At 44.5% G+C, this 14,000-nt stretch overlaps 2 protein-coding genes across 7 annotated transcripts in view; both read left to right on the plus strand.

Annotated features, from left to right (window-relative positions):
* Positions 1-5,668, plus strand: part of KIAA0513 (KIAA0513 ortholog) — a 51,076-nt gene extending 45,408 nt beyond the window's left edge. For all 6 annotated transcript variants that reach the window (XM_053400042.1, XM_053400048.1, XM_053400043.1 and 3 more), the window contains one exon: positions 381-5,668. In XM_053400042.1, the coding sequence (XP_053256017.1) occupies positions 381-430 (50 nt within the window). In that variant the 3' untranslated portion in view covers positions 431-5,668. The remainder of the gene's footprint in view (positions 1-380) is intronic.
* A 2,013-nt stretch (positions 5,669-7,681) lies between these two features.
* Positions 7,682-14,000, plus strand: part of LOC128419402 (meckelin-like) — a 29,359-nt gene continuing 23,040 nt past the window's right edge. The window contains exons 1-8 of the mRNA XM_053400049.1: positions 7,682-7,976; positions 8,189-8,262; positions 8,365-8,430; positions 9,734-9,834; positions 10,394-10,472; positions 11,060-11,137; positions 11,718-11,783; positions 12,932-13,076. Coding sequence (XP_053256024.1) covers positions 7,736-7,976; positions 8,189-8,262; positions 8,365-8,430; positions 9,734-9,834; positions 10,394-10,472; positions 11,060-11,137; positions 11,718-11,783; positions 12,932-13,076 — 850 coding nt within the window. The 5' untranslated portion in view covers positions 7,682-7,735. The remainder of the gene's footprint in view (positions 7,977-8,188; positions 8,263-8,364; positions 8,431-9,733; positions 9,835-10,393; positions 10,473-11,059; positions 11,138-11,717; positions 11,784-12,931; positions 13,077-14,000) is intronic.

Here is a 14,000-nt window from a genome sequence, read left to right on the forward strand (position 1 = left end):
CCCAAAACATCAATTTGCAAATAACACAGAAATGAACTCTAAATTTGTGCTACATTTCCAGAAGTAGCTTTTACATTGTGTGAAAGCTAAAATATAATGCAGAAATTAACAAACAAGGGAAATACTGGAAAAACGGAATAAGCTGCGTTGTGAATGCCACCTGAATCACACCCTCATTATTATTTGCTTCAGTTGCACATGGGTCTTAAACCCACAAGGAAAATGAAGAGTGTATCTTTCTTGGGGATGCTCTGCCAAAAGATTTTTGCATGTAGTTGTTTGTCTTTTGTATTTTGATTATATGCCGAGCTAATTTTGCATACATGTACATGTGTGTATCTGCGTGTGTATATTGCATAATTTGTTTCTCTTGCTTACAGAGCAGTACAAACTGCTTAGCGATCACATCGAACAAATGGCTGCAGAATAGCACCGCGACCTGCCTCCTGCATTCAGGAACTAATAGAGAAGAAGCCAGTGGGGATGCAAGGGTGGAAAAAAGCCTGTCTCTGAGACTACCTGCAACATAAAAGATGGGCTTTTCTAAAAAGCAAAAACTATACCCAACTGACACTGCGTTAAACCTGCATGATCGTCTTCTAACCACGTAGAGCTGCATTGCGCAGCCCGTTATAGACGTAGGAGCTCGGCAATCAAAGCTGCCCGCCCTCTTCTGCTGCCACCTCCCCATATGCCTTTTTCACCCGGACTGTGACTGAATGGAGACCTCTTGGGGGAATCTTCTGGGTATGAGGCAGAGTGCAAGTCAGCACGGGAGAGTCTAGCGTGCTCGTAAAGGAGGAAGGCTGAGCTCTGGGGATAGCCTCTCCCCTCTCTGCTTTCTGCTGATGAATTTTTTCTTTTAGCATCGAAAGTTTACAGAGCATAAAAGATAGGTGTGTGCGTGTGCAAGGGATGCAGAAAGGGGTGGGTGGGAGGGAAGATAGACACCCTAGTTCCAATTATTACTCTAGAAGACCCCTAAAGTGAATACCAGGAGTTCTGTAGGCCGGGAGGCCAGATGCAAATCTTCCTGATGGGGGTTGTATTTAAGAAGATGGGCAGGAAATGGGTGGTTGGGTCAGTGATTCTGTGTTAGGCTGGAACAGAAGGCCTAGATCCCCACCACCTTTACAGTTTTTACAAGTTCTTTCCTGCAGTATCTTTTGATGCAGGTTGCTCTGATCCAGCAAGTAATGTTTTGCTAGGTGTTTTCTGTTTGCCTGGTAGCTGCTCCATTTGAAAGCGATTGAATGTTGCGTTCTGAGGCCAAAGGAAAGGACTGGACCCCGATAAAAATAATACACGAGGCTTGACCGGCAAGGGAAAGCAATTTGAAAGCCCACTACTTTCAAATGGTCTGATAGATCTGCTTTCCTGAATGGTCAAGGGGAGAGAACATCCTGGTGTACGCAGCAGCATATCTGGCTGGGCTTTGAGCGTGATCCTTTTGGAGTCTAGGTGTGATCAAAGCGAAGCCCACAGAAGGAAGTTGCCAATGCAATGCAGACTCTCTCCAGCTGCTCAAGTTTTTGTTAAATGAAAGATTATCAGCAGAGGTGGTAAATCTTCAGGGTAGCAAGCCTCTTCAGCTTCTGATTTTGAGAAGATTGCTCGGAGCCAGCTGTTGCAGTGTTTATGGAACTCCAACAACCTGTTCACCATTTTTTAAAACAACACCAACGATGAGTCAATGTCTTTGTGTGATTCTTGCCAGTGCTGTGGTCTTGGGGGTTGTGATTCTGTATCTCACCAAAGTATGTGGGTTGCAACGATTGTTCAGAGGATTCAGTGAGTTGCATTTTCAGTACTTGACCAACGTTCACAAGGTTGCTTTGACACCAGTTTGTGGTGTTGAATGAGCCCAGATGTGGCTAGGTTGTGTGAACATGCCATCGGATGCACTCTTCCACTATTTTCAAAGAGCCAGCTATGGGCACTGGTGCACCGAAGTCTAAGAATCCTGAGCTAACAGTAGCTTATTATTCCTTGGTAAACCTGTTGTTTCTATATGGCTATTGGGGTGCATCCACATAACTCACTTGTAAACCATTTCTGCTCTTTTGGCTTACACTGAAGAAGTTTGTGAGTTGTAGGTCTATTGAGAAAGTTTAGTCTTTTCTGTTAAGAGACCTCTACCACCTTTTACAGGACTACAGTCCTGTATTGGTTTATGTTTCTGGTGTCAATGCATCCTCGGTTGCCTTGTTGAAAATTGTAGTGCATTGCTTCGGTGTTTGCCAGAAGGTAAAAGTCACTAAACTTCTGCAGATTTGGTTTTCAAGTCCCTGCAGTTTCCTTTGAGTCCAGGAGAGGGTGCCAGGGAGCAGGTTTTGGGATAGATTTCTTTCTTTTTCGTGTTTTGTTTTGTTTCATTCTTTGCCATTTGCTTGATTCTGGTTAGTAGGTGTGATTGAATCAATGAGCTTTGATTAGCCAGAGTGAGTTTCTGCAAAGAATAAATGAAAACCGATACAGGGATCTTGCCCCACCGCATTTCCAGTGGCTAACCACCCCCTGCTGCAGCAGGTTCTGAAGCAAAACTGCTTGTCACACCTTGAAGTTATGAGAGAAGCAGATTCTCAAAATTTCTCCCCATTGTGCTGTTGCTGAAGGCACATGAGCACCTTTCCAGGATAAGCACCAGCCGTTCTAGATTTGACAAAGAAGGGAAAATCCCTTCGTCCCCATCTCAGGACCTTTACGAGAACTTGTCAGGAACTTCTCCCTAGAAAAGCCATTCTGCAAGAGAATAAGATTAATGCTGCCTCTCAGGGAGCCACCTTTTTTTCCTGTTGCAAAGCAATGTTTATTTAATTCTCACATCTTAGCTGGTCATATTTTTGCATAACATGCAGCCCTTTTGGGTTGAGTGAGCTTTAAAGTGACTAGGTGTCCTCAGACCCTTAATGTGTCCCAGAGTCAGGTTTAAATATTTTATCTGAGCCTTGGCATCTCTCCACTTCAGGTTCTGAGACTCTCAAGTCTATCCCTGTCAGCCTTTTGTTGGACTACAACTCCCATCAGCCCCAGCCAGTATTGCCAACGTTCAGAGATGTTGGGTGTTGTAGTCCTGCAATATCCGGAGGGCTTTATGTTGGGGGAAGGCTGGATTGGCCTTAGACCAGGGACATCTGAGTTCGAATCCCCACTCAAAGCTTATTGGGTGGGTTACTTGATCTCACTTAGAGGCCACCCCATCATTTCAAGCCATTCTGGGAATTTCTGAGGCAGGGCAGAGTTGACATTTGGGGGGAGGGGAGGTGGTACCCCCTGAAAGAGGCTCAGTTTGGCCTAGGAACTATCACTTGCTAACCACCAGAGTGTGCCAACTCTGTGCCATGTGAAAGTAACTGCCTGTAGTTCTTTTTTAAGGCCATCCCCAAAGCCAAGGTTAGCCAGCATGACATACCCTGATGTTTTGGACTTAAATACTCATCATCTTCTACCATTGGCCATGTTGCCAGGGGCTGATGGGAGTTGTAGTTCCATGCCGGCTACCCTTGATGGAACCTTAAAGGGCAGGGCAGATACAGAACTTCTAGGATGGCATATTAAATGTAGCTAGCTGTATAACCACTCCGTGTGTACCTTTCTTAACACTGCAGTGCATTAAGTCTGCAGTGTAATCTTTCCTACCAAACATGAGATTTAAAAGATTTGACACCCAAGAAAGGAAAATATACTCTTTTCTTCCTTTTGGATTGTGGTGTTTTCTAACTCGCAGCATTGAAAAAAAGAAAGCGTTGTTTGGCAGAGAGGACAAAATTTTCTGTGGTCCACCTCCTGCCTCTTCTGCTGCCATCCAACCCATGATGCAACCAGCATTTTTGGGTTCCAAACAAGGCTTTTGATGCCAGTGCCTAATGGGATGGACTATGCTTTGGCCCTGCACTTGCTATATCTCAGATGGGCCTTCTGTAATGCAATGGTATTTGAAGGCATCCAGTAAGTGATACATGACCTTAATTTAGCAAATACCACATTATCACATTCCAACGGCATTCGGTCCTTTTGCCATATCATCCTAAGTAACTTTGGTGTTTGTTTTTTAAAAAAAGTAGGCTTCAAAGCTAAAAATGCACCTTGATAACAGGTAGCCAACATGATGCTTTGCAAATGTTGGACTCCAGCTCTCATCCACGTCAGCCATCACCATGGCAAGTGGTCCAGAATGATGGGAATTGCAGTCCAACACCTTCAGGGCTCCTCAGTGGCTACGTCTGCTGTATACTCATTCTGCCACATCTTAGTTTTTGAATGTATTGATCCAGTGAGTAAAGATTCCCGCATCTGGAAGGGCCTCTGCTGACTTGAATGTCCACAATGCCTGCGGTGAGGCTGTTTCCTCCTCCTCCTTCTTTTGCTTGTTAAAGTTTTCCTCTATTTTGCCTTTGGTGAAAAGTTGGTGTGGATCTTCCACCACAAGCTGGCTTCTGATTGGTGGATGCAGTTGAAAGCATTCAAGAAGCATGTTGAGCAATAACATTCCAGGTGTGGCTGCCTGTTGCTTCACCTTGGTTGCTTCCCAATGAGCAAAACCCAGCAGTAGTGTAATTTTCTCCCTTTGCAGATAGGACAAGTGAGAATCTCTTGGACAATCGGCCTGTGTTTTACGGTGGCTTTTGCCTGGGTTTCTTCCTGACTCCTAAACGGATGTTAAGGCCACATTGAGGGAAACACTATTCATCTTTCCACCTAGTGAAGACTGCAGAACCATGTTAATCTTTTTCTATGCATATCGTCATGTGGCATTTATACTTCAATCCTTCAGGGCTCTTGTACAAAAGTGCTACTGTGAATCTTAGACCCCACCCCCCGCATTATGCTGTTGAATTTGGACTCTGTGGATGTAGGGGAGAGAAGCACTGAGCTAAATGGAAACTGGAACCACAACCTTTGTTCCAAGGTGGGTAACTGGTGTGAACGCTGTGTATATGAAGCTGGGGCATTTCCTGCATGGACCGCTAGATTAGAGATGATAGCTGAGTCAAAACAGCTTTTGCTGTTATGGAAGTGAAGGGATAGGGCTTGAGGGTTTTTTCCCCTTGTACTCCCAGTGAGAAGTGATTTTATTGTCTGGAATTGAAAGAGGGACATCTCAGCAACAACAGACCTGTTGTCCTTTTCCCGCTGCTGAAGTTTCGTTAATAATGTGTAACTCCAAGAGGGGTGTCTTTTCTCTCTTTGTATGTCTCTTGCCTTGTCCGCTCCCACCCCGAGTACAGCTCTGATGATTCTCATCCAATGCTAGAAATATCTAGCTGTGTAGGCTCTTTTTGTTAAGCAATCTCTAGAAGCCACATATAATATCGCTGTAAACAGACCATTTCAGTGTCTCATTTCCATAGATCTAATTGTGAGATTCATTGGGAGTTCAAAATTCTGTATTTGACTTGTGTGACATATATATAGATACATATATATATGATGAGATATATTCACCCAAGTTCTCTTGTTTTGTATACAAAGTGCTGCCATGTTCTGATGTGTTGGGTGCAACTGTTGTACTGACTGACATGTTGTACTGCGATTGTGCAATTTAGTATCCTTTGTGGAATACTGTTGTTTTTAAACTCATGTATTGAAAGCATTTCAAGTCTTGGTTATGAATGGATTGGGGAAGTGAAATAAAACTTGTTTGTTTTTTTTAAACCCTTACACTGAATTCTGTCTTTTTCATAACCAGCACATGCATTTTATTCCAGATCTATTTTGGCTTGCTGGGGAAGGAGGAATAGGTCGATTTCACTTCTCTCTTCCATTTCTTCAGTCTTAAATTCAATTTACACCATTCCTGTCCTCTGTTTGCAATTTAAAAAAAAAAAATACGCAAAAATTTGTATGCATTTTCATGTCTGTTTCTCCCAATACACACATTTCTTTACACGGTTTTACCTAATCTTCACATTTTCCCAAGCAATTCCCTCTTGTGTAATGCTGCTTTGTACGCTATCTCTGCTAGTATATGCATTTCCCCATAATATACCGTACATACTTCTTCTTTTTTTGTGGGAGAACTGCATCATAAAATTCAAAGGTGTGTTTCGGTGTGCATTTTGGTTTGGGGAATGCGAGGCAGGTAAGTTCACATTAAAATATGAACAATTGGATTTCTCTTCAATCTCTTAAGAATCTCCTCTTTTGTAGAAAAGGTGTGTGTGTTTTATTATGACCTAACTGGGGGTGGCAGTAGTACCATCTACAGGAGCTGCATCTAGCTGAGTGCTTACACCACACTAGCCAAAATGACACACACACACCCCCAATTATGTTTGGACTCCATAACTCCCATCAGCATCAACCAACGTGACCGATCTGCTGCGAATCACCCAGCGATCTACCAGTATATCCTGATCTAATTTCTGCCTTAAGAGGTGCCAAATTGCCATTGGTTCAACAGATGCAATGGAGTTACCAGGATTGCTCTGTCAGACCTTTCCCAGCATTCTGTCAAGTTGGAACAACTGCTAACAGAGACAGTAAAATAAAAATTATAGTCATTTTTTATTAAAAAAACAAACATTGGCAATGTTTGAAATGGGAAACGTAATTTAGGCATTGCACACCTCTTTATTTAGTGCTATTTTCCCCACCCCAGAGTGTTTCCAGATGGAGACTTAATGTGCAAATAGATCACAGAGATTGCAGGTAAGTACCGGTAAATGGAAATACGTGGTTTGTTAGTTTGTTTTTATTTACTTGATTTTTCTGGGGAAAGAGTACATCCAGATTAAATTTGGGGGGAGGGGAGAGTGGGCTGGCATTTTCATGCCATTTTGCAGTGGCATTTTTGTAGTATGGCATTTTAGATTGCAGGGATTGCTAAGCTACAACAACTACATGAGGAGCACCCAACACACAATAAATAGCTGTCTGGAAGCACCCTAAGATAGCCTTAAAGACATTGGATCCAACCCCAAAATATTGTCTGGAAACAATCACATACCGGCAAATTAATGTTGTGTAGTTAACAATGATTTGGCACTCTTGTGCAAAAGCCTATTTTCCCTCTGCTGTATAAAAAAAATATTTTTGCGATAAGAAAAGTGATGCAGAATTGCACTGAAAAGTATGGACTTGCCCTTTGTTGCAATATCCTCCCAACTGCCTGCAAATAAGCCAGAAGGAATACTCAATAAATAGGTGACATTATCTAACATTCAAGATGAATGTTCAGTAAACATGTTGTTTGGATGTGACCTTGGAGGTATCCAAAGGTATCTTCTTTCTGCTGTTTGGTTGTACAGTACAGACAAAAAGTTCTTCACACAGCGCATAATTAATCTATAGAACTCACTCCCACAGGAGGCAGTGATGTCTACCAACCTACATGGCTCTACAAGAGGATTGGACAAATTCATTGAGGAGAGGGCTATTGAAGGCTACTAGCCATGATGGCTTTGTTCTTTCTTTGTGATTGAAGGCAGTAACACTTCTGAATAACAGTTGCCAGAAGCCACGGGAGGGGAGTGTTCTTGTGGTTGGGTCCTGCCTGTGGTTTTCCCACGGGCATTTCGTTGGCCGCTGTGAGAACAGGATGCTGGAGTAGATGGGCCATAGGCCTGGTCCAGGAGGCCCTTCTTACATTCAACCCCAGGAATTCCAACCGCTTCCCTTTTGTATGGAAGAAGCCACACCTGGCTTTGGTTACCATGGCTGCCCTTGTCTGTATACACTCTCCGGCCAGCCAGGCTTATCCAGTCCACAACTCCTTTCTCCAGAGGGAATAAATATGGGAGAGAAACTAACACCTAACTTCTTGAAGGAGCCTGAGTTGAGAATGCCACTTCACTTGGCCTGCCTCCTCTTCTGTCTCTGCTTGCTTTACCTCCCTCACGGCTCCGCTCCTCAAATTATTGGGGGTGTTCCTGTTTTGTCAGGCCCACCAAGGAAATGTGGGACCGAAGAATTCTTCAATATTGAGACGGGCCAGTGTGGCTCCTGCACTCAGAAACAGATGCAGAGCCCTGATGGTGAGTGCGAAATGGCTGCAATAATATAAGTTGCAGGGAGCAGGGTGGCAGTGGAAAGAATAATCCCCATAACTAAGAAGCCAAGCAAGAGGGAGATTTTTTTATATAAAAAAATATAGTTTTGAACTGCAAGCACTTGATGTATCAGGATCTTAAGGAAGGACCCTTAAAGGAATCAGTGCAAGCTTTTTGAGTGTTCCTCCTCTTTCTAGGCTTGGAGTGCGTTTGTGTAGCTGGACTGAATGAGACAAATAAGCAGCCATCACCTCTCGACTGCCGTGGCTGTGTAAGAACACATTCCTTCACCATTCCTTTTTTCTCATATGCAGGCAGGCTCTTTCGATGTTGACTTTCCCTCTCCCCCTCTCTGCCCCTTCCTCTCCTTCAGAGTAACCTGCCCCCCAACACACTCTGGGAATCCATGTTCCTTGACGGCAGTTTCCTGAGTTGCAACGTAAGTGGGGTTGGGTTTTTTTGCTCCACTTCCTCCTCCTTGCATTGCCAACTTATGCTATTTTGTGGCTTTGGTTGGTATCCTGGGAATGTCCCCAGAACAAAGAATGCTCTCCCCTGCTCCCTCCCATGAGCTTCTGGGCAGGATCAGAGCTCTGTTGCCTTCTCACAATGCCTCTGCTCTCACTAGTCAGATCGCATGAAGCTGTTATAAAGCAGGTCAGGCTGTCGGTATGTTTAGCCTCTCTAGTGAGTATAGAGTAGTGGTTAGAGAGTCAGACTAGGATCTGGGAGATCAGGGTTCAAATCCTCAGTCAGCTAAGAAGCTCACTGAGTGACCTAGGGCCAGTCACCAATTTGCCACCTAAACCTAGCTTTACAGAGTTGTGAGGACTGAACGGAGAGGAGGGGAGAATAATGTATGCCACCTTGAGAGCTCCTTGTAGGAAAGGTGGGTTATAAAATGTAGTAAAAGGGTTTTCTGGCAGATATATTTTTCCTCTTCTGCAACCTGATCCTTTGTACAGATGATGCTAAGGACTGTACCTAGAACTTTCTGCCTGAGTTGAAGGGGACCTTTCAGCCGGGCCAAAAACACTCTTTGAGGATAAAAGTTTGGGGTTTTTAAAAAATAATAAATAAATTGGTAGGTTTATAGCAGAGTTAAAAAGCTTGGAAGCTGGAACTACCCAGTGACATCACCACCTGTTCTTATCACATGCCCACATCACACGAGAGCAAATAAAACACACAGAAGTCCCGTTGGTAAAGAAAGAAAGGTTCTTTACTTACAGTTTCTTCATATTAACAAGGATGGCTTTGGAGTCTAAGCCACCTAGGAACTAGTCCTCATGGCTGCTTCCTGCAGGAGAGAAAGTAGGTGAAGTTTAAAAGTTATCTGTTAGTCTCAGCCCTGACCTCTACTGGCTGGAGGCAGGCAAGGCGGGAATGCGGCCTACGAAGACTCCTGAGGCCTGGATAAACAGCCCTCTATTTGGGTCTCAAGTTCACAGCCCTCTATTTGGGTCTCAAGTTCACCACCCCCTGCTTTACATTCTCTGTCAGCGACCCCACGACTGACACACGTCATCTTCTGCAAGCTGCTGTCCCAGCTGTCGTGTCTATTCTGTGAGATTCCTCCTCCTGCATCTGACATCTGTGCTAATGTTTAATGCCAAACAGAAAGACTCAGGAGGCCTTGCAAAGGCCTTTTCTCTGGATTTAGGTGCTCATCTATCTCCAGCATTCCTTCAAGCTCTTGTGCAGGAAAGTCTTCACCTTTTTTCAGTTTTACTTTTCTCTAGAACACCTGCAATGTGACGGCCTGCCAAATTCTCACAAACATGGTCATTTTGGAAGCCTTCTCTTTACAAAACCGGGCCTATGATCTCTATATGAAGACCAAGTGAGTATCTATCAATCTTGGTGCAAGGAGGTACTTATAGTCCACTCGTAATATATTGCGTGTGTGGCTTTTTTTGAAGTAAACTGCATATCTGGAGGGCCTGATCCACATAGGGAGTTGGCACGTGCTGCAGTCTCGGTCTGGAGGAGCCCCATGGCTGGTGATTTTGTGGGACCTTATTTCCTAATGCAAATATACCAGCAGTAAGGCTATATAGTCCTACCTCAGAAGTCGAACAGAATCCGATTCCGGAAGTCCGTTTGACTTCCGAAACGTTTGACTTCCAAACTTGACTTGATTGAAGCTTCCTGCAGCCAGTTGGAAGCCACAGAAGCCCCGTCGGACATTTGGCTTCTAAAAGGATGTTCGAAAACTGGAACACTCACTTCTGGTTTTCGATCGTTCAGCAGCCGAAACGTTCGACTCCCAAGGCGTTTGGGAGCTGAGGTACTACTGTAGTGTATGAACTGGCATCACATTTAGCCTGACCTTAAAAGTTTCTATTCGTATGAGAGCATTCCTGCTTCTTAGATAAATCCTCACTGCATTTTCTTCTCAGAAGCCAAGATCTTCCAAAGCTGTGGTACGGTAGTCATGGAGGAACTTCCCCTCGGATGGTTTTTGGGAAGACTTCGAAGGCAAGTCCAAGCAGGCACAAACACTGGCGTTTGCGCTCTCTCTCTCTCTCTCTCTCTCTCTCTCTCTCTCTCTGTGTGTGTGTGAGACACACACACAGAGAGAGACAGAGACAGAGAAAGCAAGCAAGAGAAAATAAATTAGGGTTGTGTACACATTACAGTAACACATGGGGTAAGTAGGGTGACAAGAGAAAACATTGCTTAGTTTAAAGGGCCTGAATGGAAGAACTGCAACCTGTTCTTAACTCTGGGACTTAGCAAAAGTAAACTGGAAGCAATATGGGGTGTCTCTAAGCATATGCAGAGTGTCGTTGACTTCTGAACAACCTCAGCCCATTTCTAAGCACCTAGGATTATGACGCAAACATTCCAGGATGACATGTGTTGCCTTAGGCAAGCTTGAGGTCTTATTCTCTTTGTAGATATTAATTACTGTTGTCCAGCCTGCTGCCAGTCATTATTAGCTTTTTTTAAAAAATGAGCTGAATAGACTATAGGACTGTCTTTGCAGAAGGGCCTTTTAAGGTATACAGAAGCTGGCTGAGAACATTGGCCTCCAGTTACTGTCTTTCCCCTCATCTCTACAGATTGACTTTAAGGTCATAAAGTACAATGTGCTTGGAAAGTTCTTAGGCTGGGAAGACGTGAGAGGAGCGACGTTGCAAGTGAGTCAGTTTCTTTCTGTTCTCGGTAACATTGCTGTTTTTGCTGCAGTTCCAATGGAATGTCAGCTTAGAAGAAAGGTTGGAGAATTTTTTTATTTAGTCACCCCCACTGTTTATCCCTCAGCTACTGTTATTCATTAGTAGACTGCCCTGAAACTGGAGGTTCCATCTAACCATCCTGCCCAGCAGCCACTGATAGACCTCTTACTCTCTTCCTCCCCATCCTCTTTCCCCACTTCATCAATGTCTCTAACCCTGTTTGAAAGAGGTCTAAGCCAGCAGCCACCTTCATATCTTGGCCAGCAAGTTCCCTGGGGCAGCTCCTCAGCAACTAACCTCCTTGCACAGGATGGTTCTGAGAATAAAATGATACTGTGTGTATTCTCTGCCCTCCTTGAAGGAAGGACTGGATAACATAATTTAAAATTTAATATAGGTCTCAGCTTATTTCAGTGCAGCATACTAGTTTAACACATGTAATTAGCAGGATTTGCATGTTCGTTTCATGGGCATTTGGGAAGAAAAAGTAGGAAATTATGGCTGTGTGCAATTTCTGCCTCTTCTCTTTCCATCTCCTTAGCTCTGCCCAGACAGACAGAGTGTCATGGATGCTGCCTTTGTGTTTGGAACATCATACAGCCAGTCTGTAAGTGTTGGCTTTAGTGCAAGACAGCTTTCCCCTTCTAAAATCCCAGGGGGGTGGCTAACCTTTTTCAGCCTGAGGTTTGCATTGCCTCATTGGAACCTCTCTGGGGGCTGAATGCCAATAGTGGGTGTGGCCCCCACCAGGACCAGCCCACCCATGAGGCAAGGTGAGGCGACTGCCTTGAGCACTCAACACACTTTTTAGACATGCATCATTTCGTGACACAGTAATTCAGTTTTGCTAGCAAACCGGAGATTAGACTAATCCCTTTCCAGCCCTGGGAGGAGTGTGGGAAGTGTTCATGCAACACACTGCAGCCGACACACTAACACACAGTTTGGAAAGCTCTGCTTTATGGCATAGATTTTGGGGGGGACCTTTTCAGCCCAATGGCTGGAAAGCATTTCAAGGGCCAGATGCCAGTGTTGGGTGGTAGGAGGAGTCAGAGGCAAAAGTGGGCAGGGCAACAGATGTAAATATTACCTTTGTACAGTAGGCTAGTTTCTACTGCCACACACCTCTCTGACCTCCGTCCAGACAAACAGGGGCCATGATCAGAATTCAAGGACACATTCTAGCCAGGCAAAAACACTAAAGGAGGGTGTGAAGCAGGGCCTGGGGGAAGGGTGTGTGGCCCAGGGAAAGTTCTGAGGGCTGGAGAGAGACGCCTGGCCCCAGGCCTGGGATTCCCTACCCTTGGCAATGATAGGTTTAACACTACTCTGCAATATGGAAGAAAAACAGCATCTTAACATAAGGAAATGAGTGGGTGATAAAACTGGCATCTGTTGCAGCCTTGAGCCATTGCTGTAATAATTCATTTGAATCAGAGTCTGTGCAAAGTGTTTTTACAACACTCATCTCACTTATGTATATGTTATGGCAGAGAACCCTGACTGTTGTGGCATCCCCTCTCCTTAAAGCTAAATCACACTCTTTTCAGTGAAGATGACTGCTGTGTATAGAACTGCAGGCTTAATTCATTTTTGCATGGGGCGGCTCGTGTTCTAATCTATGTTGTTCTTTTTTTAACTGAGTAAATAAGGACAACTCAGAAGAGTAAATGGATTCACCCTCTCCCCTGCAGACTCTTTTTTTGGCACAGTGAAGAGATATGTGGTAGTATCTAATAATTTTCCATTTTATAGTGCACCCTCGACATCTCGGCTCTACTGCAAGGTGTCCCTGAACCTGTCTTTTATGAGATGTTCTTACAGTTTGAGGATGAAGAAGGACATGTCCGACTGTGGCCAGTCCCTGTAGAGAATCCAGCAATCCTTACAAACAACCAAGGTGAGCCTTTCCTTGGCTGTGTACACACACCATACATTTAGAGCACATTTCAAGCACTCAGCTTCCCCCCAGCAAGAGAGAGTTAGGAGCTTTGGGTATTATCACCCATACAAGCCTTTACTTCTCCTTCATCATCTCTCTCTCCTCAGTCTCTTCCCCTCTTCTCTTCCCTTGGCCTTTGTGTGCCTGACTTTTTGATGCACAACTAATTTCTTTAGTTCTTTCACCCCACTTTTCCAAAGCGGAAAGCTTTTAGTGCCGTCTTTACGACCTTTAGTGATCTTTTCGAAGCACACATCCTCTGGCAATGTATTTGCAGCAGGCAGGCTGTACATAAGGGCGATGAAGCATTGCATGCAGGTGAGTGAGTAGGCTGGTGGAGGAGGAGGAGGAATGAAGTGCTCTCCCCCTCTGTGAAAGCAAGCCATCTGCCAAATGAGGGAAAGACCCCTTTTCTGCACCCAGTACACAGGACAGAACCCCAAAAGACTAGTAAACAGTTGTGCAGGCTAGTAACACTTTGTGGGGCTGTTTACGACTGATACTTGATGCATACCTTGCAGCCGCAGCTTTTCAACACCCACTCACCAGATTTGAGTCCAGTAACATTACAACAGTTTCCCCTAAAGCCATGACTGTATACATGCTACCGTTTACTCTGCATCACACAACATTAGCCACCAATCCATGTCGATCCTGTATTTATCCTGTTGTTTCTTATGAAATAGGGACGCGGGTGGTGCTGTGGGTTAAACCACAGAGCCTAGGGCTTGCCGATCAGAAGGTCAGTGGTTTGAATCCCTGTGACGGGGTGAGCTCCCGTTGCTCAGTCCCTGCTCCTGCCAACCTAGCAGTTCGAAAGCACGTCAAAGTGCAAGTAGATAAATAGGTACCGCTCCAGCGGGAAGATAAACGGTGTTTTCA

Source organism: Podarcis raffonei, chromosome 8 (genome assembly GCF_027172205.1).
Source record: "Podarcis raffonei isolate rPodRaf1 chromosome 8, rPodRaf1.pri, whole genome shotgun sequence".
In the NCBI taxonomy this organism is placed as follows: domain Eukaryota; kingdom Metazoa; phylum Chordata; class Lepidosauria; order Squamata; family Lacertidae; genus Podarcis; species Podarcis raffonei.